The sequence below is a fragment of the Budorcas taxicolor genome, chromosome 2, assembly GCF_023091745.1.
Source record: "Budorcas taxicolor isolate Tak-1 chromosome 2, Takin1.1, whole genome shotgun sequence".
In the NCBI taxonomy this organism is placed as follows: Eukaryota; Metazoa; Chordata; class Mammalia; order Artiodactyla; family Bovidae; genus Budorcas; species Budorcas taxicolor.
The window spans coordinates 90,904,946-90,932,105 of record NC_068911.1 but is presented as its reverse complement, the minus strand read 5'-3'; the positions used below and the strand labels follow the sequence as shown (position 1 = coordinate 90,932,105).

Below are 27,160 nucleotides of genomic sequence, written 5' to 3'. Positions count from 1 at the left end.
GAAAACAGGAGAGGCTTTATTTTGGGGGGCTCCAAAATCACTGCAGAGGGTGATGCAGCCATGAAATTAAAAGACGCTTGCTCCTTGGAAGATAAGTTATGACCAACCTCGACAGTGTATTAAAAAGCAGAAACATTACTTTACCAACAAAGGTCTGTCTAGTCAAAGATATGGTTTTCCCAGTGGTTGTGAATGGATGTGAGAGCTGGAGTATAAGGAAAGCTGAGCATGGTAGAAGTGATACTTTTAATCTGTGTTGTTGGAGAAGACTCTTGAGAGTCCCTTGGTCTACAGGGAGATCCAACCTGTCAATCCTAAAGGAAATCAGTCCTGAATATCCATTGGAAGGACTGATGCTGAAGCTGAAACTCCAGTACTTTGGCCACCTGATGAGAAGAACTGACTCATTGGGGAAGACCCTGATGCTGGGAAAGATTGAAGCCAGGAGGAGAAGGGGATGACAGAGGATGAGATAGTTGGATGGTATCACCGACATGATGGACATGAGTTTGAGTGGGCTCCGGGAGTTGGTGATGGACAGGGAAGTCTGGCGTGCTAAAGTCCATGGGGTCACAAAGAGTCAGACACGACTGAGCGACTGAACTGATTGATACAGAAAGAAGTGATGGAGTTTTCTGATGTGATTTTGGAATGTGGAGAAGGGCAGAGGCAGGCGTTCGTAAGCTACATTGTATGTTGATTCACCCGCAGGTCTGGGCTGGGTTCTCTTTCAGAGTCTCCGTAACTGGTCACGAGGAATATACGTTCATGCTGGATTCAAGTTCCCATCCATGTTCCCACTTGGCCAGAACTTGGTTTATTCTGCACACTTTAAAGCAGAGTTAACTTCACATTTCTCTGCACTATTTCAGAAGTTTTCGGTGTATGTTTGCTTGTTTCTACACTTGGATTTTTTTAAATGGCCATAGTCGTCTGCCCTTGAGCAGCACCTGGTAGACTGAATTTAGATAAAGCTATCTCTCCACAAATAAGCAGGTTTCTGTAGAACATAGATAATAAAAAATAGATGAGGGAAGTGTGGGATTATTTTGATTTTGAATTATTAATATAATCGCCTCCCTTTGTAGATGGAGGCACAGATAGCCTTCTTGGGGTCAGTGAGTGAGCCCAATTCCATTAATATTAGATACTGCTCAGAACCTGCCCAAGGAGAAATACAGTGATGCTCGAGATGTGAGAAGACACGTTTTCTACACCAGACAAACACGAACTCTTTTCTCCAAGACCCCAAACAGCCCTCAGAGATAGCAAGGTGTGGGACTGGAACCTGGGTTGGCAAAGTTCAGCCTCCCGTGACTAATCTCCTTTGCTCTATGATTCTCTATCATCTTTGAAGTTTCTAAGCCTTTAAAGGAAATAAACTTAATGGCTTTCAAACTTAAGGCACCGTCCTCAATAACATTCTTTTTCATCATTTATATGTTTTTTCTTTTTCATGTGAAAAATGATGGATTTCTTCCCAGCCCATGATTAAAGTACCACAAGCCTAATAAAAACCTTTAAAGCAGGTGTTCATTTTAAGAGACATGGAGCTACTTATTTGATTGTTAGACCTCATACATAATAGCAAAATTTAACATCCTAAGTGACTTCAGCCTGTTATTGGCCTCTTTTCTGTCCTTGTAATAGAAGCCTTTCCAGAGAAATCCTCTGGTTGCATATTCTGTAGCTTTTCTTAATCATGTGGACCAAAGAGTTCTATCTCTGCAGGTGCCTTGTTTACGCCCAGATAGTGAGCCAGTGAAAATTTTCCATAAGTCTACTTTACAAGAGGGCTTCCCTAGTGGCTCAGAGGTAAAGAATCTGACTACAATGACAGACACTGGGGTTCAGTCCCTGGGTTGGGAAGATCCCCTGGAGAAGGGAATAGCTACCCACTCCAGTGGGCTTGCCTGGGAAATTTTAGGGAGTATGAAGACTGTTTAGAAAGGTCCCAGGAAATGCATTTCTATCAGGAATATATTCATGGTATTAAATTATACTGACAACATGTTGTGGCCTAATGGACAGAGAAGGTCAGTTTATTAGATTTCTAGAAATTTTGTGTTTGCATCCAGTTTCCAAAACCAATGGTAATTAATTTAGCAAGAATGAAAAAATAAAAGTTTGGATACATTATACATTTTAAAACAAGACTCTCTTCTCACCGTGATTTTGGTAACTTAAGGCCTGTATCTAGGCAAAATTTCCAAGAGATGGAAACAAAGACCAAATCTTTTCTGATGCCTTACAAATGAATTATGGGCGGTTGAACTATGGCTGACCAGGAAAGTTAATGGACGGATTATATTACAGGGAGTAACTGGGCACTTTGGCTTTTCTTTTTTTCTTTACAATCACCTTCTCTTGAGGGACCAAGGACTTATGCCCTGAAATACAGAGTACTAAGCTTATTAACTCTGTGATCAAGAGCCAAATTAGATTCATTCGCAGCTGGGGCCACAACAATTTGAAACCCTGCTTGCTTTGTAACGCTTTGAAGTAACAAAGAAGAAAATAGCACATCTCTTAGGAACCTCTTTCTGTCCTTTTTTTTTTTTTAAAAGGGAAACAAAACTTTTTTATCAGATGCAGTATCAGTTAGCAAGTTAGTGGGGATAACTGTTCATCTGTAGACCTTGCTTTTTAGCTAAATATTTCCAGGATGGGGAATTTAACCATTAGATAGCATTGTGCTGTAATTATTGACTGAAAGCTTAGTCTGTTTTCAGAGAGTTGTCATAGAAAAGGATTTGATTATTCACTGATCACTGCTACCTGCCAAGATATAAATACAAGTTCCTAGAAGTAAATGTTGAGAATGCACACAGATATGAAGTTGTGGATTCAAAAATCAAGCTCACCAACAATGAGATCATTTGGTTAATTGTCAAACACTTTCAGAGATAAATGATTTTAAACAGAACATCTGTTGCTATCCTAGTATTTCAGCTCATATTCCTGTTTAAAGTTTTATATACTTTGAGTTAATTTCAGAGTCTAGGCCTACTTGAATAAGAAATGGCAGTGTTTAATATTGTCACTAGTCTTTCAAAAGATAATTTTAAGACTCTATTAATCCAAATTTGGAGACACTACAACTTACTAGTGCTAGGTTCTCAATAAGTTTATTTTTGGAATGCCTGGATCATCAGTCTTCGCTCAAAGTTCTTAATTTATCTCTGATGGGAAAGTTTCCAGGAATAACTAATCCAGCATTCCAGCTACTGGCTGCTGTGACAGACAGATAAAATTGGATACTCTAGTAAATTAATCATGCAAGCTGAAGTATTATGGTTAACTTGCAGTCATAAACCTTGGTGAATATGATCATTTTTTGAGAAATGCTCTTCTTTGACAAATCATTTACATCTTTTTTTTTTCAAAACTCCTGCTTTAATAATTCTACTTCAAATCTTACAAAGTTCTACCTGTTACACTTTTTTATATATTGAATACCTTAAAGTAGGTAGCAAAACTATATTTAATGTATCCGATCAGGATAATTTCCTAAAATACTTTGTATGGTTTTTAATGATGGTATTTGTAAAAATGATCTAATTAAAATGTTTGTAAGAATATTGAATGCCTTTTGGAATATGAGAATCTATTTTAAATTCTTTAGGTGTGTACTTACCTAAACCAGAATCTTTTAACTTGAGTGTAACCCAGTTACACTGTCTAGGCAGTAGGATGTAAAGATAGAAAAATTTTCTATATGTAGTTTTACAAAACAGTTAACTTCTGCTTTATTATAATTACATGATAGAGAGAGCATGTTTAACCAGAGTGAAATTTTCTCTCTGGGAAGGCAGTGGTTGGATGGCTATGGCTAGGCTGCCTTCCATTCCTCATTTTTTAAGACAACCCATGCTCTCAGAATCATTCTGCTTATGAACTTGAGTCACCAGTCACTAGGAGGAACATAGGACTCTCAAATGGGCCTGTTAGATGTTCCAGTTATTTGTCTGTTTTAGACAGTTTATAAATTTTGATCATGTTAGCTTATTTGGATATTGTCAGAGTCAGCTCTGTGAAATATTGCAAGCAAGATGGGCAGCTATTCTAGGCAAGGTGAAAATCAAAGTTATATCTGGCCCATAATTCTGGCCTTAAGCTGCTGCCTCCTCCTTCATTTATTTTTGATAACATACTTAATTGGTTCCATGTGGGCAAAGCAATTTACCCTGAGATGATTATTTCCGCCAGTGGGACATGCAGGCTCAGCCATCTGCGAGGAAGAACAGTTGGCTGCTGCAGATGAAGTGTTTGCGTGTTTGCAGCTTTCAAAGAAGCCAGGTAGTTTTACAAATTAGAACAGACACACACACACACACACAAGTTCTGTCTATGAAAGGCAAAACTCTAAGCCACAAAGCAAGCAAATGATTAGAACGAAGCAGCAAATGAAAATACATCAGGGAAAAGGACAGACAGCCTGCCCTGACATTCCCTGTGGATCCTCTTCCTTAAATGCCAAGGAGACCCTGGTGTGTGGTACATTCTAAGAGCCTGACTCTCATAGGTGTATCCCACCTGAACACAGGTGCAAGGCAAAGAATACAAGTACTGGAGGACAGCCCCTTCAGAAGGAAGAAGAGGCAGCTCAGGGATGGGGAATGGGGGAGACGGCTAGGAAGAGCTTCCAGGAATCGTGAATCCTGAGGCCGGAGCCAGGATCCCACAGTGCATTCACACCCCCACCATGCCCTCAGCACGCTGCCCCTGACATTGGCTATGGGCTCCCAGGCCTCGTTAGGAGGGTCACCTCTGCACAGGCAGCATGCATTTTAGTGACAAAGACTATTCTCTTAGCTGACACTTACTATCCCCCGGGATGCCTAGTCATGTCATGTCCAGCCCAATAAAAATTTTAGATTGAGCTAAAGAAATGATGTTGATAAGAAATGATCAAACATCAATAAAGTTTTAATGATTGAGCGTAGTATTTATATTTGCCATGTTAATATGTCTACTTAAGTTGACATATAAAAGTCAATGATAGGAAATCTAGAGTGCCCTTTGTTAATTGATATTTTTACTGAGATTATTATAGCTACATCAGTATTTATAAGAAATTATATGTAGAGATTCCAGGTGTACTTTACCCAGTCTACCGCAATGGTGACATTTTAAAAAGCTATAGAATAATTGCACAACCAGGTTATTGATGCTAGCACATTAATTCACTGGTTTTATTCAGACTTCCCCCATTTTACTTAGGTTCATTTGTGTATTTTTGCATGAGTGTTTTTGTGTATTTACTTCTACATAATTTTATCACATGTAGGTTTGTGGATCCACCACCAAGTCTAGACACTAAACAATTTCAGTAGCACAAAGATTCCTTCTGTTGGCCTCATTCACAGCACGTCCCTCTGACCCTCTCTGTCCTACCGCTCTCATCCCCAGCCTCCTAGCCACCACTAATCTTTTTTCCACTTCTAAACTTTTCTCATGTAAAAAATGTTACATAAATGGAATGTTACATAAATGGAATCATATAGTATATAACCTTTGGGGACTGACTTTTTTCACTCGGGATAATTTCCTAGAATTTCACCCAGGTTGTCGACTATATTAATATTTATTATTATTGCTGACTAGTGTTCCATGGTATGGATGTACTGCAGTTTGTTTAACCTTCACCCATCAAAGGACATCTGGGTTGTTTCCTGTTTGGTAATGTTACAAATACAGTTGCTGTGAACATTGTGTACAGATTTTTGTGTGAATATATGTTTCATTTCTCAGGGATAGATGCCCAGGAGTGCAGTTGCTGAGTCATATGATAGTTGCATGTTTGGTTTTTTAAGAAACTGTCAGCCTATTTTGATAATCCTTTTAAAAAATAATTTTAAAAATTCCTATGTGCATTTCTATATAACACCTAAAACTACATGCCCACACTGTTACATTGCTGTTTTTTATGTTTTGTCCAGCATTTTACAAATTCTCAAATATAGGGCTCAGTTCAGTTCAGTTCAGTCACTCAGTCGTGTCCGACTCTTTGCAACCCCATGAATCGCAGCACGCCAGGCCTCTGTCCATCACCAACTCCTGGAGTTCACTCAGATTCACGTCCATTGAGTCCGTGATGCCACCCAGCCATCTCATCCTCTGTCGTCCCCTTCTCCTCCTGCCCCCAATCCCTCCCAGCATCAGAGTCTTTTCCAGTGAGTCAACTCTTCACATGAGGTGTCCAAAGTACTGGAGCTTCAGCTTTAGCATCATTCCTTCCAAAGAAATCCCAGGGTTGATCTCCTTCAGAATGGACTGGTTGGATCTCCTTGCAGTCCAAGGGACTCTCAAGAGTCTTCTCCAACACCACAGTTCAAAAGCATCAGTTCTTCAGCACTCAGCCTTCTTCACAGTCCAACTCTCACATCCATACGTGACCACAGGAAAAACCATAGCCTTGACTAGACGGACCTTAGTCGGCAAAGTAATGTCTCTGCTTTTGAATATGCTATCTAGGTTGGTCATAACTTTTCTTCCAAGGAGTAAGCGTCTTTTAATTTCATGGGTGCAGTCACCATCTGCAGTGATTTTGGAGCCCCCAAAAATAAAGTCTGACACTGTTTCCACTGTTTCTCCATCTATTTCCCATGGACTGATGGGACCGGATGCCATGATCTTCGTTTTCTGAATGTTGAGCTTTAAGCCAACTTTTTCACTCTCCTCTTTCACTTTCATCAAGAGGCTTTTTAGTTCCTCTTCACTTTCTGCCGTAAGGGTGGTGTCATCTGCGTATCTGAGGTTACTGATATTTCTCCCGGCAATCTTGACTCCAGCTTGTGCTAGTTGCCAGTTAACACTTTCAGACTCTTTGAAAATAATCTGTGATCTAATAATCCTTTATTGTTATTTTTAATAAAAGAAAATAAGAAATACAAATAAAATTTAAAAATATAAAAACTTCTCACTTCACCGTGTAGGCTTTTATGCTCAATCTGTATGCGAGACAGCAAAAGAGACACAGATGTATAGAACAGTCTTTTGGACTCTGTGTGGGATGATTTGGGAGAATGGCATTGAAACATGTATAATATCATATAAGAAATGAATCGCCAGTCCAGGTTTGATGCAGGATACAGGATGCTTGGGGCTGGTGCACTGGGATGACCCAGAGAGATGGTATGGGGAGGGAGGTGGGAGGGGGGTTCAGGATTGGGAACACGTGTACACCCATGGCGGATTCTTGTTGATGTATGGCAAAACCAATACAGTGTTGTAAAGTAAAATAAAACAAATAAAACAAAAAATAAACAAATAAATAAATAATCTTCTCTCTTAATTTTTTTGGTAGCCACACCATATCCTGGTGGATTTAAGTGCTTCACCTGCGAAAAGGCAGCAGACAATTATGAGTGCAACCGATGGGCTCCAGACATCTACTGCCCTCGAGGTAAACTCTCAGTAGGCACATTGGACTGGCCAGAGCTGTCCATGAGCGGAATGCCTTGTTGACTGTGTGTGATGCATGTATGAGAGAGGCATGCTTACAGTCTCAACTTCTCTTGTCTAAGGCTATTAGTAGATCTTTTATGCCACATCAGTAACTTATCACCAGACACTGTCAGAGCTATAAACTGATCTGTAGGCTTATCCCCTTTCTTATGAAGCATCGTTGGAGCTCCAAAAGAGGTAAGTGATACTTCTTACCCCCAGGCCTGACAAACACTGGACAAGAAGAGAAAAACCAGTCTGTAATCCACTCTTGGAAGCATTAGTCATTGCATAGGAACTTCCTTTAAGTAAAAATATGAATTGCTATTCATATAAAGATCCCATTTATTACATATCTTGCCAGAGGCTTCTATCCTGAGACTGCATGAAAGCTAGAATTCTAAGTGTCATCATCGCACAAATAAAAACCCTGAGCTTTTTTAAACTATTAAGTTCTCTTTGAAGGATGTGATGGATGCCCTATGGAAGCATGAAATTTTGACTCAAAGGCCTGTTTCAAAATCAAGTAGATATTTCATATTCAGGTCTCTTTTATCCTATAGAATCAAATAAGATGGTTATATTTTTACATGGTGTAACTGTTAACTGGCTCTTTTAGGTCTGAAGGAAAGTCAGTTCATTTGATGGGGAGATGATACGGATGGGGTGTTTTATTGACAAATGTTTGAGCATATAGTAAGATAGACTTCACTGCTGATCTAATTCACTTGTTAAAATGACTGAATATACCAACACCAAACCTGCTGTTTTTTCAATGTAATGCAAAAGCTCTTATACTCACCCCGGTGGAAGGCACGCTGTTTCTCCTGGAGGATTGGGCATCAGGAGAGCATGGAGATTGCAGTGAAGGGCAGGTGTTATCTCCCTAAGCCAGTGCTATTTATGTGATGCAGGAGTCTCTACCCAGACTGTCCAGCAGAAATACCTGTGGGTCTTTTCAAAATCATCTGGACCTGTGTCCTTCCTGGACCAGTGGTTCTCAAACTTCATCAAGACCATCATTCCCTGGAGTGCTTATTAAAATACAGATTTTGGCCCTCACCTCCACCTCCCCCTCCTTCCTAGTTTTTGATTCAGTAGATCTGGGATGGCGCCTGAGAGTTTGCATTTCTAAAGCAATCCACAGTGTTATAAAAGCTGTTGTTCTGGAGGTCAGGCATTCAGAACCACAGCTCTAGACCAACTGAGCCAACATCTCTGAGGTTAGGGCCATGCATCTGTGTGTTTAAATATCTCAGGTGATTCTAATGAACAGGCAGGCACAAGAACCACTGGGAGCTCCTCTCCCTACTCAGAGAGAAAAATGTAGTATTGTCATTTCTAGATTCTTGTTTACTTTGATGTGGAGTTTCAGAAGACCACAGGGAAGAAGAAAATATGGAAACACTGAAGATCAGCTTAATCACAAGCTAGGTATCTAGTCAGCCAAGTAATCAAAGAGAAGTCCGGTCTGCATTGCCTTCTGCAGTCAGGCATTCATTCCAGAATCAGCAATATTTTCTAATATTATATTACAGAGTGAATTTGGGTGGGTTGCTGATGGACCTGGTTAAAGCATGGCTTCTCAAACTTGGCGGCACATTGAAATCACAGGGGAAAACACTGATGCCTAGGCCCATTCCCAGAGACTCATATTTAGATGGTGTGGGTGCAGCCAGACATATGAATTTTTGAAAGCTTCCTCAGTAGTTCGAATAGGCAGCAAAATTGGAGAATCACTGTAAACAGTGACTCTGGACAAAACAGGATGATTTGCTTGTGTGGCCAATAACCTTTGGGCTGGTTCCTGCTGGGACAAAGCTGGCAGATGAGCTTTTGAAACCACTGGCGCTGGTCAGAGATACTGTATGGGAAACCCGACAGTGCTTCTCTGAGATCACCCTGGCAGAGACGATGCAGAGGAAAAGGAGGGCTTGTGAACTGGTGTTCTCTTGGGCTGCGGGCTATATTTCAGAGAGGCCCTGTCTGAGTCAGGGGGTGTACAAGTTTATTCCTGACACAAAGGGAAAACAGGGAGTGCTAGTACTCTGAATTCCTCTCCGGACACAAGAAAGTTCCATCTTCATGCTTTCTTTCAAGGTCAAAATCTATCCTTCTAAAGTACAGATACCTGGAAATAGCACAGGTCTTTACACAATTTCTCCTTCTCCCTTTTTTATCCTGAAATTTATAGGATTAAATGGAAAGTGATGCTCTGAGGTTCATGACACAGAACCACTTATGCCAAACCCTTTGGGGGATTATATGGTGAAAGATAGGAATCAGGTTTCTTCTTTCAAGGAGCCGGCAGTTTAGCCAAGGAGATACAATCTGAACATATCAAATGTCAAAAATAGCAGGACAAAGGCTAATGCCAAAGGCAGCATGGCATTCAATGCTGTGGGGGTTGAAGGGGAAGAATTGCAGTTGAGGGGCTGAGATGACCACTGACAGTGTTATGGGCTGGGGAGATGGCTGAAGCCCGACCGGTGAGCAAGGAGGGGGAGGAAGAGTGAAGGGGGCGTGTCTTCCAGGAAGTCACTCAGAGCAGAGGCAGAGGGTGCGCCCATGTGGGCTCAGCGGACCCTGAAAGACCTGAACTGTGGTATAGCAGAATGTGCTGGGGAATGGTAGGAGCAGAATAGAGGAGCCATGCTGATTTTTGGGTCTTGAACATTAGGTAAGGTGTGAGGACTGGAGCTGTAACCTGAGAAAAGATTCTTGTGCAGCCATGATCCCCATGAGCCATCGACCTTTCTTCTGGGTTTGCTCCAGAGTTTTCTAAGGATGAAAATAATGCCATCATTACTAGTGCATGATAAGTCACTTCACTCGTGTCTGACTCTTTGCAACCCTAGAGACTGTAGCCCGCCAGGCTACTCTGTCCATGGGCTTCTCCAGGCAAGCATACTGGAGTGGGTTGCCATGCCCTCCTCCCGGGGATCTTCCTGACCCAGGGATCGAACCCGAGTCTCTTACATCTCCTGCATTGGCAGGTGGGTCCTTTACCACTAGCGCCACCAAAATGTAAAATGTGTCTACTGAAAACTACTCATTAAATCTACATTTTCCACCCATTTATTAGTTTGAAACAGCTATAGGACTACCAACAGGTATGGTAAGGACAGCTCAGTAGTTTCTTCTGAGACATTCCTTGTTTTCTGTTGGCTTATTTTGTGATCTATTTAACTAGGTTTCAATTAACACCTGATATGAAAATAACTGGTTGAAAGTGAAAAAAAACCCAGTTTGTGTAAACTTGCATCCCAGATTGCTTAGGAGATTGATTGGATTTCAAGTTCCTCTCATTCTGACTTTTGAAATGTGTGTTATAAAAGTGCTTTCTCCCCCATTGCATTGTTACTGCCTTTGGCACTTATAGATTCATGGGACCATGTTCCTTCCCAAGACATGAGAATTTAGGACAGCCTCCATCACGCACTGCCATCGTTCAGCCCTCAGCTTGCTTTAGTCCCTGAGCACTTCCTTTGCAATAACCTTAATTTCATCAACTGCTCATTATAAATCTATGTAACTTTCTTATCTCTATGAACCAGAATGGGAAAGGATCTGGAAATCATATTATATGAGGGACCAGTTGAAGAAACTGGTGAAGGCAAACACGAGTTGAGCATTCTGTGCTCAGAGGCACGTGTGTTTGCCTGTGACTTTTCTCTGTGCTGAGAGATTAAAATCTCCTTGAGACAGGGACTGTCTTAAGTGTTTATTAAGAGTTTGTAGAATTAAATATCAAGTCAAAAACATTGCAGTTTTTTAAAAGGCTTATTCTGTGGAAGATACCTAAGCCGCTAAGGATTTCATGTTCCTTCTTAATTATAAAGTGCAGGTGCCTCCCTTGAAGGTAAAATCTTCCTTGGAAATTTCTGCTGGTATAAAGTCTGGCCAGAAGTTTGAGATAGAGGGACATATCCTTTTCATTCCAGCTTCTCTGTTGCTCACTGTCTTTCTGAGAAAGTAAAGAAAAATCTGAGCATGTCCCTTGGCTGCTCTTTCTGTATCTGTTATCTCATTTAAACAGGGAATACAAATGTGATCCCCAGCTCAACTGAAGACAAGCCCCACAGTTACAGATTTGCAGGAAAATCTTCCGTATGGTCAACTTTTTTCAGATCGAGCCCAGGCTAGACAGTCTTTCTGTTTACTTTACTTAACTGTGGATTTTTTTCTCTCTCTCTTTCAGACAGTTTTATTCACAGGACATAGCCCTTCAGGGTTCCTGCCCTTATACAGGAGTCTGTACCTCTACACCCCATGAGGACCCAAGGCTTTGCATCTTCTTATCTTTTATCTCTTAGCCCTCCCGTCTCCCACCAGGGTAGAGAATTCAGTGCTTTTCTCAGTGTTGGCCCCTGGGGTTTCCCTAGCTTCCTGGAGAGTTCATTTGTACATTTACAAAAGGTATTGGTTATCTGTTATCCAACACTTCTGGCTGCTATGTAATGAGGTAGTGTTCAGGTGATCTATCTTGTCATATTGCTAAATGAAAGTCTTAGATTTCATCCTTTTAAATTAAAAAAAACCTTTTTTTATTGCAGTGTAATTACTTTGCAATGTTGTGTTAGTGTCTTCTGTACAATGAAGTATATTGGCTATATGTATACAGATAGGTTCCCTCTTGAGCCTCCCTCCCATTTCCCCATCCTACCCCTCTAGGTCATTGTAGAGTACCAAGCTGAGATCCCTGTGCTATGAAACAGCTTCCCACTAGCTATCTATTTTACATATGATAGTGTATTTATGTCAAACCTAATCTCCCAATTCATCTCACCCTCCCCTTACCCCTTTGTGTCCACACAAATGTTCTATATGTCTGCCTTTCTATTCTTGTTTTAAAAACAAACTTGTAAGAATTAAAGTTTAACATACATTCTGTAAAGTGCGTAGACCATAAGTGCACAGTTTGTTGAATTTTCACAGCATGAACACGCAATGTATCTGCTGTTCATGTTAAGTCACAGAAGTCATAGTGGCCCAGAAGGCCACTGGAAGATCCCCAGTCATTACTGTCCATCTCCCGCAGGTGATACAGTTGTGAGTGTTGTGCAGTTTTATATAACTGGAACCATACAGAATGTCCTCCTTTCTTTCCCACCTTCTACATGTGAAATTCATCTGTGTTTTTGTGAGCAACACTCATTCTTTCTCACAGAAGCACAGTAGATCGTTATATGAATATACTAAAACCCATCCATTCCACTGTTGATAGGCATCTGGACTGCTTCTGTGCACCGCATTTTTGCATGTATCTTTTGGTGCACCTGTATGTGCATTTCCAGCAGGTCTGTCCCAGGAGATGGGGTTGCTGGGCACACGGTACTCATGCTTTGGCTTTACTGGATTTTACCTAATAGTTTCCGGAGTCACTGCACCAATTTCAGCCTCTCCAGCAGTGTGTAAGAGTGCCAGTTGCTGCACAACCTTGCCAACACTTAATATGGACAGAAACAATAGCAGCTAGAAGTGGATGGAATGGCATTTCCTAAAGCTCTAGGAGTACATACCTGCCAACCTGCAACTCTACCAAAACTGTCAGTCTCCCTCCTCTGTGCTCCGTTGTCTCTTGGCTGCCCCGCTGCTGCATTCCTGTTTGTGCCTCCCAGTTGAGACAAAGGCTCTGCTTAGCTTCTCCATCTCCCAGCAGGGTTTTCTGCCTGGCTTCTCAGCCTTTTCACCTGTGTATTAGCAAATGCCTTGAGGGCAGAATAGGTATAGAGTGTCAGGTGAAGCTTAATGCATTGTTGGTTTGGCTGGTATCTTACTCATCAAATCCTGTCTGCCTTGGTAGCTCACCTATGCTTTCACAAGATTTTGGTTGTTGTTTTAATATTATCCAGCTATTTTAGTTTTATGCTACCATTTCTTGGTTCATCTCAGGTGGCATTGGAATTCTCAAAATCACTCTTCAGTTAGAACTTTCCAGCAACTTTTTAACCAAAAGTTCTGCTATCAGCCTAAGCAAGATTTTTTTTTTTTTTTGGTACCCTTAGAACATCTGAGGTCAAACCGAAAATCAGATTGATTATATTCTTTGCAGCCAAAGATGGAGAAGCTCTATACAATCAGCAAAAACAAGGCTGGGAGCTGACTGTGGCTCAGATCATGAACTCCTTATTACCAAATTCAGACTTAAATTGAAGAAAGTAGGGAAAACCGCTAGACCATTCAGGTATGACCTAAGTCAAATCCCTTATGATTATACAATGGAAGTGACAAATAGATTCAAGGGATTAGATCTGACAGATAGTCACTTAATAACTCTGGGGAGGTTCGTGACAATGTGCAGGGGGCAGTGATCAAGACCATCCCCAAGAAAAAGAAATGCAAAAAGGCAAAATGCTTGTCTGAGGAGGCCTTACAAACAGCTATGAAAAGAAGAGAAGTGAAAGGCAAAGGAGAAAAGGAAAGATATACCCATTTGAATTCAGAGTTCCAAAGAAAAGAAAGGAGAGATAAGAAAGCCTTACTCACCAATCAATGCAAAGAAATAGAGGAAAACAATAGAATGGTAAAGACTAGAGATCTCTTCAAGAAAATTAGAGACACCAAGGGAACATTTCATGCAAAGATGGGCACAATAAAGGACAGAAATAGTATGGACCTAACAGAAGCAGAAGATATTAAGAAGAGGTGGCAAAAATACACAGAAGAACTATACAAGAAAGATCTTCATGACCCAGATAACCACGATGGTGTGATCATTCACCTAGAGCCAGACATTCTGGAATGCGAAGTCAAGTGGGCCTTAGGAAGCATCACTATGAACAAAGCTAGTGGAGATGATGGAATTCCAGTTGAGCTATTTCAAATCCTAAAAGATGATGCTGTGAGAGTGCTGCACTCAGTATGCCAGCAAATTTGGAAAACTCAGCAGTGGCCACAGGACTGGAAAAGGTCAGTTTTCATTCCAGTCCCAAAGAAGGCACAATGCCAAAGAATGTTTAAACAACCACACAATTGCACTCATCTCACACACTAGCAAAGTAATGCTCAAAATTCTCCAAGCCAGGTTTCAACAGTATGTGAACTGTGAACCGTGAAATTCCAGATGTTCAAGCTGGGTTTATAAAAGGCAGAGGAACCAGAGATCAAATTGCCAACATCCGCTGGATCATCAAAAAAGCAATAAAGTTGCAGGAAAACATCTACTTTTGCTTCATTGACTACGCCAAAGCCTTTGACTGTGTGGATCACACCAAACTGGAAAATTCTTCAAGAGATGGGCATACCAGACCGCCTGACCTGCCTCCTGAGAAATCTGTGTGCAGATCAAGAAGCAACAGTTAGAACTAGACATGGAACAACGGACTGATTCCAAATTGGGAAAGGAGTACGTCAAGGCTGTATATTGTCACCTTGCTTATTTAACTTATATGCAGAGTACATCATGAGAAATGCTGGGCTGGATGAAGCACAAGCTGGAATCAAGATTGCTGGGAGAAATATCAATAACCTCAGATATGCAGATGACACCACCCTTCCGTCAGAAAGTGAAGAACTAAAAAGCCTCTTGAAGAAAGTGAAAGAGGAGAGTGAAAAAGTAGGCTTAAAACTCAACTTTCAGAAAACTAAGACTATATTAAAAAGCAGAGACATTACTTTACCAACAAAGGTCTGTCTAGTCAAAGCTATGGTTTTTCCAGTAGTCATTATGGATGTAAGAGCTGGACTGTAAAGAAAGCCGAGTGCCGAAGAACTGATGCTTTTGAACCGGGTTGTTGGAGAAGACTCTTGAGAGTCCCTTGGACTGCAAGGACATCAAACCAGTCAATTCTAAAGGAAATAGCCCTGAAGATTCATTGAAGGACTGACGCTGAAGCTGAAACTCCAGTACTTTGGCCACCTGATGCGAAGAATTGATTCATTAGAAAAGACCCTGATGCTGGGAAATATTGAAGGCAGGAGGAGAAGGGGATGACAAAAGATGGGATGGTTGGATGGTATCACGAACTCTATGGACATGGATTTGAGCAAGCTCTGGGAGTTGGTGATGGACAGGGAAGCCTGGTGTGCTGCATTTCATGGGGTCGCAGAGTCGGACACGACTGAGCTACTGAACTGAACTGAACTGAGAGCATCTGACCTACTCCAACTCAGTGTTTCTGTCGAACTATTTTCTGTTAACAGAATTGCCGCAGATAGGAAGCATCGATTTGATGCTTTTGTGTTTTGCTTTGATTTTAACTACTGTCCACCATAAAGTTCTATTTTTCCTCACTCGAGTTGCATCCTTTTCAGTCACCTTCTTAGTCTTTGTCTGGAGATAAACACATCACTCTCTGAGTTTCAGGGATTTGCTTTAAAGCAGAGATTCCTGAAGTGTGTTACTTGTCCTTAAGAACTGTGGATAGTGTTTTTAAAAAAGAGAGAAGTAACTGTTTAGTAGTTGCTTCAAGAAATGCTGACTGCAGGGTAAAGGAGAGCAGTTATGACTCAATCTGGTTGAAAAGTATTTATTTACTTTTCCTTTCTGCCTTGAGTCATGTCTTACTTGGGAAAAGAAAACAGTATTTTTTACAGGCCTGTGGATAGCAGTTGATAGGACTAGGAAAGCCACGAGATTAATTAGATGCCTGGACACCAGAGGAGAGCATGTGAACGTTCCTGATTAGGGTACACCTTAAATAATTCAGCTTATCTGCAGCTCATTTGTAGTTCAGCTTTCTTGTAAGTCTATTTTTCTTCATCATGGATTCTTCTTTTCTTTCACTTTCATTTAACTGAACTTAAAATTGAGATATCCATACAGAATAGTGAACAGCATGATGAATTTTTACAAACTGATCTTACCATGTACGTGGCACGCACATTAAGAAATTGACCGTATTCCACTCCCTAGTACGTTCTAGCATGTCTATTTTTAGTCACTGTCCCTACCACCAAGGGCCCTGTTATGGGCTGAATTGTACCATCCACCCAATTCATTCCAGTACCCCCAAATGTAACTGTATTTGAAGATGTCATTGGGGTAGGTTCTAACCCAATATGGTGTCCTTATAAGAAGAGATTAGCGCACAAACATGCAAAGGGAAGGCCATGTAAAGATAAAGAGAGAAGATGATTATCTATAAGAAAGGTGAAGAGACATCAGAAGAAATTAACCTTGCAGACATCTTGATGTTGGACCTCTAGCCTCTAGACCTGTGAGAAAATAAATTTCTTTGGTTTAAGATCCCCAGACTGTGCGACTTTACTATGGCAGCCCTAGAAAACTAAGGAAATTATCCTCCTGATTTCCAATAGCGTAGATTAGTTTTGTTTCTTATCAGGTCTTTTAATAGGAGTGGAATCATACAGTATATACCATCTTGTATCTGAGTTCTTTCCCTCAGTGTTATGGGAGATTCATTCATTTTGTTAGGTCTACTTCTAGGCAATTCATTCTCATTGCTGTGTGGGTATATGCCATAACTTATTTATTCATTCTATCATTGGGATTTTTGTAGTTTCCAGTTTTTTTTGTATAAATAATTTTTCTATGAACATTCAAGTACTTATCTTTTTTGTTGAATGTATATCTAAGGGTGGAATTACTGATTCCTAAGATATGTATAAGTTTAGATTTAGTAAATCCTGGCAAGCGATTTCCCAAAGCAGTTATACTGTGTGAAGGTTGTGCTTCTGGTTGAAATATAGTATTATTTCACTTTCAGATTTGAAGAGATCACTCAAACTACAGAAATGGAAGAGATGTTATAGATATCATAGAACTAAGTTAAAGAGTTGATTTGGTTCAACCTTGAGTTGAAGAGACCAGATATAGATATAGATATATATTCTCTCCACCCATCCACCTGTATTCTTAATACATTAAGCACCTGCTATATTATGCAAGGTCCTGTGCTGTATATTGGAGTGGGGGTGGGGAATGCCGACATACTCAAGAATGAACCTTAAACTCAAGAAGATTATAATCTTGAATGGTTTATCTTAACTGAGAGTGGTTTTGCCCCTCAGAGGACATTTACTAGTATGTTTCCATAGTATGTTTGGTCGTCACAGCTTGGGGTACTACTGGCATCTCGCAAGAAGAGGCCACAGATGCTGATAAATATACTACATTGTACAATCAGTCTCCCAACCCAGAAGTAGCTAACTCAAAATGTCAGAAATGCTGAGGATTTTTGGAAAGACAGAGCAGATGTACTTTTCTGTTCCTCCTGCTAAGTACAACTAAATTCCTGAACATTATATATATTGGTGAAAAGAAAGACTGAAAGAGAGAAAAAGGCAGATTAGCTAAGGTCCTCGTGACCCAAGAAGGTGAGTTCTCTGGGTTTTGTTTTTGTCCTATACATTCCAGACTTGGAGATGACAAAGCTGGAAACCTGGAAATATCACAGGCACCAAAATAATAAACTCCAACAAAAGTTATCTCTCTGTAGCCGAAGGACCAAGAAGGAGGCAGCCTAGAAAGACAGAAATCTAGACAATAACCACTCCAGCCGAATACCACAGAAAACAATTGTAGGTTACCACCACCCCCATGCTAACAAAGGCTCAGACTTCCACCATGAACAAGCTGTAATGAGACATACTAACCTCCCCTGAGATGCTGAGATTCCCCCTGGGTGGTAATGAGGCCTCCCCCATGGTGTCAGTACAGACCATGTCTGGGACCTGGACTTCTACCCTTATCCAACAGTAATGGCGTTGTTCTTCCCCCCAATCCCTGTTGGGACTGTGTCAGAGGAGGCCAAGTGGAGAGTCAGGACTCTACTAGGGAGTGTGTGGTAATAAGGCCAGACTCCCATTAGTAGAGTGGCGTCAGTTGAGGCCATGTGGGAATTATTAACAAGGCACTCCTACCATTCTTAGCCAAGAAGGTATCATAGGAGACCTAGTAGGGAGCTGGAAATCCCACCCAGAAGTAATGAGGAGAGCACTCTCAGTTGTGAAAGGAGACAGTAGGGAGCCTGGACTTGACTGCTACCCAGCAGTAATGAGGCTGCAGACCCCCTCCCCCTCCTGGGACTGAGTCAGAGGAAGTTAGCTAAAACAGGAGGTTTAAATAAGATCTGAAATGTTATAATACCAAAATGTCTAGGTTTCAATAAAAAAGCACTTGTCATACTAGGAAGATCTCAAACAAAATGAAAAATGACAATTAATAGATACTAACATCCAGTCCCATCACTTTATGGCAAATAGATGGGGAAACAATGAAAACAGTGAGAGACTTTATTTTATTGGGCTCCAAAATCTCTGCAGATGGTGACTGCATCCATGAAATTAAAAGACACTTGCTCCTTGGAAGAAAAGCTATGACCAACCTAGACAGCATATTAAAAAGCAGAGACATTACTTTACCAACAAAGGTTTGTCTAGTCAAAGCTATGGTTTTTCCAGTAGTCATGCATGGATGTGAGAGTTGGACTATAAAGAAACCTGAGCACTGAAGAATTGATGCTTTTGAATTATGTTGTTGGAGAAAACTCTTGAGAGTTCCTTGGACTGCAAGGAGATCCAACCAGTTCATCCTAAAGGAAATCAGTCCTGAATATTCATTGGAAGGACTGATGCTGAAGCTGAAACTTCAACACTTTGGCCACCTGATGAGAAAAAATGACTCATTGGAAAAGACCCTGATGCTGGGAAAGATCAAAGGCAGGAGGAAAACGAGACAACAGAGGATGAGATGGTTGGATGGCATCACTGATGTGATGGACATGAGTTTGAGTAAGCTCCTGGAATTGGTGATGGACAGGGAAGTCTGGTGTGCTGCAGTCTATGGGGTCACAGAGTCTGACATGACTGAGCAACTGAACTGAACTGAGCAATGAGATATCTACAAAGATGTTTGAATTAGCTAATAAAGATTTAAAGTAACCATACCAAAAATGTTTCAGTGAACAAATACAAACACACTTGAAACAAATGAGAAATAAAATCTCAGCCAAAAAAAAAAATAGAAAATATAAAGAAGAACCAAATGGAGATTTCAAAACTGTTAATACTGTAGCTAAAAATTAAAACACCATGGATGAGCTCATCAGTAGAATGGAACAAATAGAGGAAAGAATCAGTGAACTGGAAGGTAGAACAATAGAAATTACCAAATTCTGAACAACAGAAAGGAAAAAAAATAATAATTCCCTCCCAAAACAGAGCCTCAGGGATCTGCGGGAGTATAGCAACAGATTTACCAGTGTGTCATTGGAGTCTCAGAAAGATAGAAAAAGGGCAGAGCTGAAAAAAGTACCAGAGAAATTATGGAGGAAACTTTCCAAATTTAGCTAAAGATGAAATCCTGCAGATTTGAGAACTTGAGTGAACCCCAAAGAGGATAAAACTAAAGAAACCTACACAAAGACACATAAATAGTCAAACTTCTGAAACTAAAAACAAAGAAAAATACTGAAAGATGAAGAGAGAAAAAACACCTTGTCAGAGAAAAATTATTTGACAGAAGTTCTCATCAGAAACCATTGAGGATGGAAGGAAATGACACAACATTTTTCAAGCATTAGAAAAAAAAAAAATGCAGAATCCCATACCCAGAGAAAATTTTGTTTGGGAAAGAAAGGGGAAATAAGACATTCTCAGATGAAAGAAAACAAAGAAACTTTCTCACCAGCAGACCTACTCTAAAGGAATGGCCAAAGTAAGTTCTCTATACAGAAAGAAAGTGATGAAAAAAAAAAATTGGAATATCAGAAAGGAAGAAAAAACATGCTAAGCGAAAATATGTCTTTGATAGTACAATATGACCATACTTCTACTCTTGAGTTTTCTAAATTATGTTTGATGGTTGAAGCAAAATTTGTAGTGCTGTCTAATGTGGTTCTAAAGGTATGTAAGGGATTATTGAAGACAATTATATTACAAATGAGATGGTAATAAGACATGGACAGAGGGAAGATTGCCATGCTTCACTTGAACTGATAAAATGATGCCAGCAGACTGTGATGTTATGTGTGTAACACTACCTGAGCAACCACTTAAAAAAAAAGAAGCTATAAAAAGAGATATATCCAAAAACACTGTAGAAAAATCAAAATGGAATTCTAGAAAATGTTCACAGGAATGGAGGAAAAAGAAAATAGACAAAACAAGCAAACACAAAGCAGAACAAACAGAAAATAAAAATTAAAATGGCAGAATTAAGTGCTACCATATAAATAATTAATTACATTAAATGCAAAATTAAAGAAATGGATTGGCAGAGTATACTAAAATACATAACCCAACTTTATGCTACTGTAAGAAACTTTGTGTGTGTGAATTTCATAAAAATTAAATTTTGTGTTTTCCAGTAGTTGATCAAGCTCTCTTACCCAGTTCTGATTTTAGTTGAATGCCTGTGAGTATCATAGTAAAAGACTTTTGTTTCACCACCTCTGGGAATTCCATGCAGTTGTGGAGTATGAGATTTTAGAGGCTGAAACTAACCTGGTAGAAATTCAAATCCATCTTTTATCTTTTAGATAAAAGTCTTTGAAATCCTTTTAGTGTGAAGTTATCAGCAGGCTTGATTCTCATATAACCTCATTACTAACCCAAGGATTATTCAAAATGCATAGAGAGCAGGGCTTGGGGCTGAATTTTTATCAATCCTACGGTCCAGTGATAAGTCACATGTGGTCCACCTAGTTCTGCTTGGGAAATTCTGCCTGCTTGCCCAGCCCTCGCTCCTTGGAGATCGCAATATAAATTCAAGGCTTTCATAAGTTATCCACTAAAGCAAGCTGTTCAACTTTGAGCATTTCCAACACTTATTTAACTCCCGAATCCTTTTCCACATTAACGTTTCACAATTCACCTTGGATTTTGTTTTAAGAATGGATATTTCCAAGGGATTCACACTTCAGATCTGAGGTCTCTATGGCTGCAAGTAATGGGGTGTTCTCAATGTATCTTTGTTTTATGGATTGGACTTGTTGACATGTAAGAAAAAAATTCTTAACCAGTCTCATCACTGATCACCATTTTCCTCACAGAATGGCAAGAATTGGCTTATTACATATTGGGCTTTTGCATATTGTCCCCCACCCCCCAAAAAAAAAACAGGTTCATCAATTGTCTCTACTTTCATTTAATTATTCCAGTAACTAAATTAAAAGAGAGTTTGTTATAGATATAAAAATATGAACAAAAAGTAGTAATATGAAGTTTATTATAAGGCTTCCTTAAAACAAAGTAATTCGATACTTGAGGGACAAAACCTAATTTCCCAAACTGAAACCATGTAATGATTTACTTATTCCATAAATGTATGACTTATCTGCTCAGATTTATATTTGGAGCAATAAAACCTCTGGCAGCTGTTCCTGGTTGTCTGCGGGAAGAAGAGACAGAAGATAAGAACATTCCTGTTTTTATTGCTTTCTTGAATGTCTAAAAGTTGGGGTGGGGGCTGAGAAAGGCATCTAGTAACATGGCTGTAAACATCCAGGTCTGGTACTAAAGTAAGCCAGTCCTCTTCGGAAGATGCGGTAAACCTCTCAGGGCACTGGCTTCCATTTGTTAAACACTGCTAAAGGCTTAAAAAATAAGTAAAAAAATCATGCCACTTCCTCTTCATCAGAAAAGCAACCATTTCAATTTGAAAATATTTTAGAACTTTGAGAGAACCATCGCCGGGTACAAAACGTTCAGGTTTTCTTGTGAGCTCATAGGGTGACCTTACTTTTACCTACTCCAGACAGCCCCCAGATCCTGAGCTTCCCTGAACTGGGACTAGAAACTTCCCTGACCTGTTCCCAAATGATGAAATTCTAGTTGGGTGCAGTGTGAGAACAGCCCTTTGGACACGTTTTTACCCTTAGCAAGACTCAATCAGGCCACTCAGATTCTGTTGGATGAGGGTATCAGGGAAGAATATTAAACCCCTGATTTTCATGACCCTCAGAATATGTCAGTGTGGTATTAGCTCATTCTCTGGGCCTAAAATTCCTGAGTTTTCTTCTCTTAACTTTGGTACTTTGGTGAGGGGAATTTTTATTGCCTAATAAATAATATCACAGAAGGTCATAATTCTATTTTAGCCACTAACTATCCAAAATGTATAAAGCATGCAAAGTTGGGTCCAAGATAGGGATGAAAAACATCTCGGTGGCATTTCTTAAGAGTTATTATTATTTTTTTCAATCTGACAGTGAAGCAGGAACATTCTCCTAAATCCCAGGCTTAGAAAGCTGAACACTGCCTAGAGGCCTTAAAGAATTACATTGACAAAGTCATTTTTCTTTATTCTTTAAATTGCAAGTTAAAAAATTCTCCATGGAATTTTGGAGGAAATCTCAAGTTTTCAGACTCCTAAGCTTAGAGGGACTCTGAAAACTCACTTCATGGTGTCCATCTGCCTTTTTGGAAAGAAACTGAAATCACCCTGGGGAGAGATAACTCTTATTGCTGGATTAGTTTTCTCCTGTCATGAATTGTAGGATTCAATGCTCATAGGCTAAAAAGTTCTTTCTTTTGGATGAAGTCATTTTCTCCAGATACAATGAATCTGTTTTTAATCATTCTGTCATACTTGGAATAGCTGTTTCCCAGTCTTGTATATGGGCACACATGTAAGGACACTTATACACACACTTGGATGGACACACACACACACACACCAGTCTCTGGTATAGTCTTTTCTTTCCTTGAAGATCTTCATTACCTGTCTCACTTTTTGTCTTTTAACCTTGCATTCTTTCGACTTTTCACCCCTTTGTCTTCCTGAAAATTATATGATTCCCACATCCTAAATCATTCCTCCAAACCTCTCATGCCCTAAAAATAAAAATCAGTACCATGGCAAAATTTGGCAGTGGCAACATTTGTTGGAAGACAAAGAGTGGTACCACTAGGTCTTGGTTTATGAGGATTTTATGGGCAGAGAGCAGTGTTATTCAGAAGGTCTCCTTCTATCACAGCGAAGTGGATCTCTCGAAGGAGATCTTGGGATTGGATATCAACTTAACACAGTGTATGTTCAGGGTGCCGTTAGATCTTAGTGTCGACACTCCTGTTGTTTGGTTTTCATCCAGGTTGGGCTAATGTTTCCCATCTCAATTAAAACATGTTTTCCCTATTGACAGAGACTAGATACTGCTACACTCAACACACCATGGAAGTCACGGGAAACAGCATCTCTGTCACCAAGCGCTGTGTTCCACTGGAAGACTGCTTGTCCACTGGCTGCAGAGACTCCGAGCATGAAGGCCACAAGGTCTGGCAACAAAGCAAATGTCGGGACACCATAGTCAGGCTTCCTCCTCTCCAGATGCCCCCTAGGGCTCATGAGCTCCATGAACCTACTACCCCATGTAGGCTGACTTTTGACTGTCTTCATACCATTATGAAAAGATGCTTCCTTTCATGTTGGTGCTAAAAGAATAAAAAAATTATATCAAGGTGTAGGATAACCAGTATAAATTATGTAAGCCAATATAAATTATGTAAACACAACACCAGGAAAGTATTGAAAATTATTGTTAAGTTCATTCAACTGAGGATGGACAAGGCAATTTAGCTTTGATAACTTTCTGTAAAGTGGAGCACGTATCTTTATTGGGACATTGATTTGGAAGTTATCTGCTGGCTCCTGGGGTCACAAAGTATCAGACATGATTGAGTGACCAACACTAACACGTTGGCTCCTGAGTCATTTGAGCCAGTAACAGGAGACCTTGCTGTTTCCTGTGGGTTTACTTTCCTTAAACTCCATCTGGTCCCTGGACAGAAGCACTCAGTGTAGAACAGACGTCAAAGGCAGCCTTGAAGGAAAATGTCAAGACTCAGAGAAGGGCAGCCAGACTCATGATTGGAGTGGGGAACACCCTGGACTCTCCCGCCATTCATTCCAAGCTGGCTGTACCTGTCTTGTATGTCAGTCCTTGACCTTGGAGGCTGCCATCTTCTCCCCATTGGGCCACCTTCCTGGTGGCTGGAGGCAGTCCCCACTCTCACTATTAGCGGGGGCTTCTTTCTCCTAAGACAACACTCAATTTTCAAGTGACTTGTGAAATACACTAGAAATTCATTTTTTTGATTTATTGAGAAATTATGGTCATAAATAATAATTGAAATATGAAACATAAACCCAAAGGTTTTACTTGACCAGATCCCCCTACCCCACTCCAAGCTAAGCTTGGCTTTCAGATATTATGGTGACACTTTACCAAGAAGGAAGCTGTAGGTCAGAGAAGTGATTCATGTGCTCAGGTGAACTAGTGACAGACAGAATCCAAACTCACTTCTGACCTTTGGTTTCTCTCTTCAACATCATGTCTTCCTAGTCCATGTCACCTATGACCAAACTCAGATCTCTACAAGATATTAAGCATCACAGAGTTTTTCAAACATTACTGTGCATATGAATCACTTGGGGATCTTGTTCAAATGCAGATTCTAAATTGCTAAATTTTGGGTGAAGTTTGAGATTTTGCATTTCTAGTAACTTTGCAGTTGAAGCTGAGATTACTGTACTTTGGGAGCCATGGCCTAAAATAATTTCTGTCAATAATCTTTTGGTTTTTTTTTTTCTTATGCTGCATGAGGAAAGCAGTATAAAGCAGGAGTAACTGCATAAATGAAAGCCCTTCAAATTTTAACTTACCCATGGGAGTGGAGATAATTATGGAGACAGTTCTAATGAAAGTTAAATAAGTTTAAATTAACTGGGTTGTAGGCATTTCACTTTCACTGTGAAAACATAGCCAATTAATTACTGTCTTAACAGCTTCCTCAAGTAGTCAGAGAGCCTCTCTGACAAACGTAAGTTTGACAATTCCCATTTCACAGATGGAATAACTGAGACCTTGGAAGGCGGTAAAATGGTATAATAGCCACATGTTGTTGTGCTCAGTTGTGTCTGACTCTTTGCAATCCCATGGACTTAGCTTGTGAGGCTCCTCAGTCCATGGAATTCTCCAGGCTAGAATAATGGAGTGGCTTGCCATTCCCTTCTTCAGGGGATCTTCCCCACCAGGATTGAACCCAGGTTTCCTGCATTGCACACAGATTCTATTACCATCTGAGCCACCAGGGAAACCCATAAGAACCACTTAGTAGGATGTGAAAAACAGAACGCATACCCCTAGAAGTTTAGTCTGGGCGGGAGGTTTTATTTTGATCACAGCGCTTCCGGGTGAAATTTCATCCCACCCACTTAAACACAGAGTTGGTGTTTCCTTTGTAGAACAGGTAATTTTCATTTGAGTCTTGCTGTGAGGGAGCCAATTCCTTCAAAACTCTCTGCCCCCTTCATCTGCCAGCTCCTCATCACCCTTCTTTTTCTCTTCTTTCTTTCAGGTCTGTACTTCCTGTTGTGAAGGAAATATCTGTAACTTGCCGCTTCCCCGAAATGAAACCGATGCCACATTTGCTACAACATCACCCATAAATCAGACGAATGGGCACCCACACTGCATGTCCGTGATAGTGTCCTGCCTGTGGGTGTGGTTGGGACTCACATTATAGCAGCTCAGAGACACCCTGTAGTAGCAATCCCTGGGGGCCTTGAGGGTCCATAGTCATGCATGAGGCATTGGCCTGACAATAGTCACATATGTGAAAACACAGCACTCCGGATGTCTTCACAGCCAAGCACTTCTACTTACCACAGGAACAAGCATTGCTTCAATGTAGTCATTTCAAGACCTCATCAAAGCAGCCTGCCCCCAAACAACCCCTGAATTCTATGCCATAAGCATTTGTTTTCCCTCCAAAAAATAGTTTTTCATTTACTGAGATCTGGGGCTCTTAGTTTGGAATACACGCACGAACCACAGAAGTCCTGGGACCCTCTGAGATGTTGTGTGTCCTCAGTCACTCCGTCGTGTCTGACTCTTTGTGACCCCATGGACTATAACCCACCAGGCTCTTCTATCCATGGAATTTCCTAGGCGAGAATACTGGAGTGGGGTGCCATTTCCTACTCCAGGGGATCTTTGCAACCCAGGGATTGAACCTGAGTCTCTTGTCTCCCGCACTGGCAGGGGGATTGTTTACCGCTAGTGCCACCTGGGAAGCCCCAATATGTTATATGGACACATATAGATCTGTGTTCTTCAGGAGAAAGGTCAATGACCACTGATTTAGGTGGTCCAACCATGAATTCACTTATAGCTTTAGAGTTTTAAAAACTTTGATTCCCAAATGAATGGACAATTTTCTTGGCAATTCTGATCTAAGTCCCTAGAAAAATAGTAAGCATTTTGTCCAATTTAACTGTCCCAATATTCTTCTCCCAGTGATAGCAATCATACTCCCCTTTTTTCTGCATGGGATATAAAGGCAATCATAAGGTTTTTTGTATGAGAGGAGAGGTGGCTGGAAAAGGACTTTTCCCAACTTAATTGAATTAACGTTCATAAGGCGGCTGTTTATCCCTTCATATAATTGGTGAGATTAGCCTTGACTGGCACCTAATTTTGCTCCATGAAATTCTGGATTCTACTTGAACTAATAAGTATCCAAAGTGGCTGACAGCAAGATGGGCTTATTTCCTCCAAGCATGAGCTTCTATTCAGGCATGGCTAATCGAGACAGAGAAAGGATTTCAGAATGAAAGGAAGACATGTGGAATTGATTTGTGAGTGCCCAGTCAGTGTCTCTGCCAAACCTTTCATCTGCAATTTACACTGCCCAGGAGCCTCCTTTGTTCTTTCTCTTCCAAACCCCCGGTGACTTCAGGGAGAAGTTTCTGCATTATGTTGTCTCCAGATTGACAGGGAAAGAAGTCGTAATATCCCAGGAT

The 27,160-nt window shown here is 40.5% G+C and overlaps 1 protein-coding gene across 1 annotated transcript in view; it reads left to right on the top strand.

Moving 5' to 3' along the window:
- Positions 1 to 25,881, top strand: part of LYPD6 (LY6/PLAUR domain containing 6) — a 32,016-nt gene extending 6,135 nt beyond the window's left edge. The window contains exons 2-4 of the mRNA XM_052636139.1: positions 7,310 to 7,408; positions 23,499 to 23,629; positions 25,714 to 25,881. Coding sequence (XP_052492099.1) covers positions 7,310 to 7,408; positions 23,499 to 23,629; positions 25,714 to 25,881 — 398 coding nt within the window. The remainder of the gene's footprint in view (positions 1 to 7,309; positions 7,409 to 23,498; positions 23,630 to 25,713) is intronic.
- The last annotated feature ends 1,279 nt before the right edge of the window (positions 25,882 to 27,160 follow it).